This window comes from Momordica charantia (assembly GCF_013281855.1).
Source record: "Momordica charantia cultivar OHB3-1 chromosome 2 unlocalized genomic scaffold, Mcharantia_2.0 BLBB01000002.1, whole genome shotgun sequence".
Classification (NCBI taxonomy): domain Eukaryota; kingdom Viridiplantae; phylum Streptophyta; class Magnoliopsida; order Cucurbitales; family Cucurbitaceae; genus Momordica; species Momordica charantia.
In genome coordinates this window covers 9,057,142-9,062,199 of record NW_028275160.1, presented here as the reverse complement: position 1 = coordinate 9,062,199, position 5,058 = coordinate 9,057,142, and the positions used below count along the sequence as shown (strand labels likewise).

At 31.4% G+C, this 5,058-nt stretch overlaps 1 protein-coding gene across 1 annotated transcript; it reads right to left on the bottom strand.

Moving 5' to 3' along the window:
• Positions 1-3,228: 3,228 nt before the first annotated feature.
• LOC111017881 (cytochrome P450 81Q32) lies at positions 3,229-5,058 on the bottom strand. Its single transcript, XM_022293763.2, has 2 exons — positions 4,132-5,058; positions 3,229-4,056 (listed from the first exon to the last, which is right to left on the bottom strand). Exons 1-2 carry the CDS (start codon positions 4,996-4,998, stop codon positions 3,430-3,432), a joined length of 1,494 nt encoding a protein of 497 aa, XP_022149455.1. The 5' UTR covers positions 4,999-5,058; the 3' UTR covers positions 3,229-3,429.

Genomic DNA, 5,058 nt, shown 5'->3' with positions numbered 1-5,058 from the left:
AAAGCGAGGGAAAGTCAGTACTTTATTGAGAAGCTGTTTGGTTCTACGGCCTTTAATATTTTTTCCCCTTCATTTTCTTCTTCAATTTGGACCTCTAATCAAAATTCCCAATTTTTCCTTGGATATATTAATTGTTTTTTATTAGGTCCTTTAGTAAAAAAACACGTATTTGGTGTTAAATTATTGTTTATTAATTATTAACATAATTAGATTATGTTAGTTGGAAAAAATAGATTTTATTGAGCTACTGTTGAGTTTTGATAATCAACAAATTAGATTGAATTAGATTAAAATAATAATTCAACGATACACTAATTTTTTGTTAATAACTTCTTTAAATTAATGGAATGATCCTAATTTATAAGTTTTAATATATTAATAGTAAATTTGAGAATTTTAAAATATTGACGGCGAAATTGAGAATTGATTGAGAATTTGTTTCATTTTGTTGTTTTGAATTTTGAAAGTGTTTGTTTTAGTTTCTTAATTTTAAAAAATAACAGCAAATCCTTAAAAGGTTTATTTTAGGCTTTAAACTTAAATAACTATATAATTATTTTGTCGATTATATGACTATATTACATTTGATTAAAAAAGGAAAAGACTTCATTACATGTTGATCATGTTGGTATCCGTATTCACATTATCTATTTTTTATTTCAAAAAATTACATTTATTCGAAAAAGGAAAAAACTTCATTACATGCTGACCATGTTAATATGTTTACAGGTTATCTATTTGTTGAAAACAAAATAAAGTTAAAAGGACAAAATTTGTTTTTTATTTCAAAATTTAGGGACTTCAGCTATCATTTTTATATATCGAACAATAAAAACGACAAATTGGATAGAGAATCACTTCAAGTCGAGCTTTAACTTTTTTTCTTTTTGAAACGAAGTCTAACGTTAACTTGATGGAACAAAAATTAATGATTCCTTTGTTTTCTACTTCTTATTTGTTTAGAGTGCTTTTAAAAAATTTAAGGACTGGAATGGACCTTTTAATAGTCCAAATACTAAAATAGAATAATATTGAATATTTAACACAAAAATGAAATTTAAACTGTTCTTTAGAAATCAAATCAACAGTTTTAGGGTCTTTTTTTGAATGGAAAATACGGCTGTATCTATATTTTCATCATTTGAGAATGTGTTTGTAGATTATTTAGAGTTATTATTAATTTCATAATTAAAAAATTATGGTTAGTTATACATTTAAAACTAGGGCAATTAGACCAAATAAAAATATGTATTTTTAATTATAGAAACAAGTTTAAAATTTTACATAAATAGTGCAGTTTGATTTGAATTAAAAAAAATAAAAAAATAAAAAGAAAAAAGAAAAGAAAGATTACCTGAGAAGGAAAAAGAAGTCAAGTTTGTGACTTTCAAAGTAAAAAATAGTAATAATAAAAATATTGACATTTGTCTAATATACCTATAACATTCATCGTAATTTACTCGTACAACTATTAAAAACAAGATATATAATAAAATAAATGTTGAATTTATTAAGATATTGTGTCGAGCATAAGACTCAACTAGTTAATGTAATATTCGTTAAAAGAAAAAATCAGCAACTCTTGTTCATGTTGTTAGTTCAAAATCTCAACCTCCATGTTAGCAACTTGAGTTCGAGTTCTCACCTTCTATGCATTTGAATTGTATTAAACAAAAATACTTTTATATTTATACTGAGTCAATTTTAACTAGAAATTTTTAATTTTATTAACTTAAAAATACTGTTAAATAATGAGTAGTGCAATTAAAATCCTATATTCAAATAATTAATGCAATAATTAATACCCTCAGTTGGTTAAGATTTTAATTTTTTAAACATTTGTGATTGGCTATCAACGTTCTAATAATTAGACGCTATTATTTTTGTGGGTATTGATTATTATAATTGTATTGGATGCTTTGAATTAATTAGTTGGATTTGAGTATTGAGTTTTAAGTTTTGAGTATTTTTTACGTGTTTAGTTTGTGGCTAGGTTGAAGAATTTTCATGCATTATTTCTGTAACATAATTTTTAGTGTTTTATTAATTAAATTTTGAATGATTTGTTAATTATTGGTTCATAAACAATTTTCTAGTTTAATTTTGATGAAACATAAATTGCATCACTTATTCAAATTAAAAAATTAATAGTTTATGTCTTTGTTAACTATTAGTTTTTCCATTTTTGTTTTTTAAAAATTAAGCTTATAAACAATTATTTTTATATATATGTTTCTTTATTTTGTTATCTATTACTTGTACATATGCTTGGTGTTTTTTTTCTCCCTTTAAATAGCTCTTGCTCATGGCCTCATCAGTTGGATTGATTGGTTGCTTGGTAATATGTTAAAAGTGTAAAATTTACCATCTTTTTTCTCATTAATCTTTCATTATAGATTAGGGTCTACATGATTTAGTATAATGGTTGTCTCGAATGCCTGATATATCAATTATACCCTAAAATATTGGTTGCTTAAATATATGGATTGTTTCAAAATATTGATTGTAGTTACGTGTCACGAAATATTCATTTTCTCGATGTATGGATTTTTTTCGAAATATTGGTTATCTTGATGTAGAGACCGTACCATAATATTGGTAGTCTCAGATTTTCCTCATGTTTGGGTTGCTTTGATTATAGACTATATAAAACTGGTTGCCTCAATATATCTCAAAATATAAGTGGTTGCCATGAGATCTTATAAAATATTGGATGCCTTCAAATGTTCTAGAAGATTGGTTCCCTCAAAATTTCCTATAATATTATAGGTTCCCTTATATTGCTTTGAAATTTTCTTGAAATATATGTTGCCTCAAAACGTCTCTCCAAATGTTGCCTTGAAATGTCTCTAAAAATAGGTGCCCTCAAAATGTCTCAAAGAGGTTGCCTCCATATGTCCCAAAATATTAGTTACGTACCTTGATATGTTCTAAAAATTGGTTGCCTTAAGATGTCCCAAAATATAGGTTGTCTCGATATGTCTTGAACTCTTAGAATATTGGTTGCCTCGATGATACACTTTCCAAAAAAAAAAAAAGTTGGGTGGCTCCAAATGTCCAAAAAAATTTGGTTAGCTAAATGTCCCAAAAATGTGGTTTACTCATAAATGTCCTAAAAAATAAAAGAGGTTTGAAGTTGCCAATACTATTTGTTGAGTTAGGAAATTCGAAAGCTCTGGAAGATCTAAAATTTCTCCATCCACATAAGCGATGTACATAATGATAAAATGAAAGAAGGAAATTAATTAATCTACCATTTATCAATTTTCAAATATCGTCAAATCCAACTTATACTTCGGCTACTAAATTAATAAGAAGATAAGACTAACCAAGTAGAGATCGGAGACGATCCCTTTTCTTCCATGAGTGCAGTGAAGAACTCTCACACCTGCCTGTTTGACTTATGACATCAACGACTTGCTTTTCAACCTAAGTGATTATTGCTTCATTGAGAATAAGTTTCATGATTGGGCGTGGTTTACACTTGGCTACCAAATGTTGAGCTTTGGGCATAGTGAGCCCTTTACCTTCAGTCATATCAACTAATGAGTTGCTCATTCTTTCCCATTCAAAGCCTTGTATCAATGATGCCAAAGTCAGACCAACCACTCGTTGTGCCATTCCCACGCCAGGACAGGATCTCCTCCCCGACCCAAATGGTAATAGTTTGTAAGAGTCAACTCCAATTGTATTTCCATGTCTTTCTGGCTTAAAATTGGTAGCATCCTCCCATAGATTTGGATCTCTGTGTATAGCCCAAATATTAATCAATATAATCGTGTCACGTGGTACATCATATCCTCCTATTTTGCAGTCTGCAGATGCGCAGTGCGGGATAAGGAGAGGAGCTGCTGGGTTCAACCGCAAAGTCTCCCAGATTATTCCTTGCAGGTAAATCAAACTTGACAGATCAGCTTCATTAACCAGACGTTCTTGCCCAACGAAACAATCTATTTCAGCTTTCGCTTTCTCCAATACCTCTGGATTGTTGAGCAATCGAGAAAGTGCCCATTCTAAAGTCACAGCGGCTGTGTCAATCCCCGCTAATAATATAACCTGCGAGAATCGAGCATCTCTTTGCTAGTACTAAAAATGGTGGAAATCAAGAGCTAGCTAGAGAGAGTAACATACTTGTATCAGGCCTTTGATAATTTGGTCACTATAATATTCAGGCTCATTCTTCTGCAAGCAAAGTAAATGGTCAATCATGGTGTTGTCTCCACCTTCTTGATTTCGAATCTCATCAATTAGTTCTTGAAGGAGTTCATCTGATCTTTGTCCAAGCTTAATTATCCTCTTCTCAAAGCCAGTTGGATCAATCCAATTCCATATGGGTATGAAATCTCCTGGATTTGTTGCCCCAACATGTGCCAAAACTTGTGTCACCATCTCTCTAAATTTCTTAGATTGTTGCTCCTCATAATACTTCTTTCCAGCCACCATTCTCATAACAATATTGAAAGTAAGATCGAACAGCATTGGCTCCAGCTCCACTGCCGTGAATTCTTCAAATGAATTCTCACATAATTTAAGCATCAAATTCCTTACTTCATCTTCTCTAATTCCCAAGAACATATTTAGTCGGGTTGTCGAGAAAATCTCGAGGGTGCCGATGCGGCGAAGGTTTCGCCAATGTTCGCCGTAAGGGGCCACTGCCATGGTGGTATGGTTGTATGCTAGAAGCTTGCCACTCTTCAACAATGGCCGATTTGCGAGAACGATATCATTCTTTGTAAAGCATTCTTGCACGGCGGAAGGGGATGATACAACAACAACGACACGTGAGCCGAATCGAAGAGAGAAGACATGACCATACTTGTGTGAAAGTTCATGAAATGTTTGGTGGACGGGATGTTTGACGAGATGAAGATGGCCTACTATTGGAAGAGAAAAAAGTGGGCTCGGCGGGAGGTTCTGGCGACGAGATCGAAATAGAAAGCTAAAGGCAAGAAGAAGAGAGAATAGAGAGAGGGAAATAGAGAGAAAAAGAATATCCATAGTCACTTTACTTGGTTTCGATTTCTCCTTCCAGAGTAGTTCACATACCACAAAAGTTTA

Coding starts and splice junctions, on each gene's coding strand:
- LOC111017881 (XM_022293763.2), bottom strand. CDS start 4,998: ATGGATATTCTTTTTCTCTCTATTTCCCTCTCTCTATTCTCTCTTCTT. Junction 4,057..4,131: donor TTATCAAAGGCCTGATACAA/GTATGTTACTCT, acceptor CGATTCTCGCAG/GTTATATTATTAGCGGGGAT.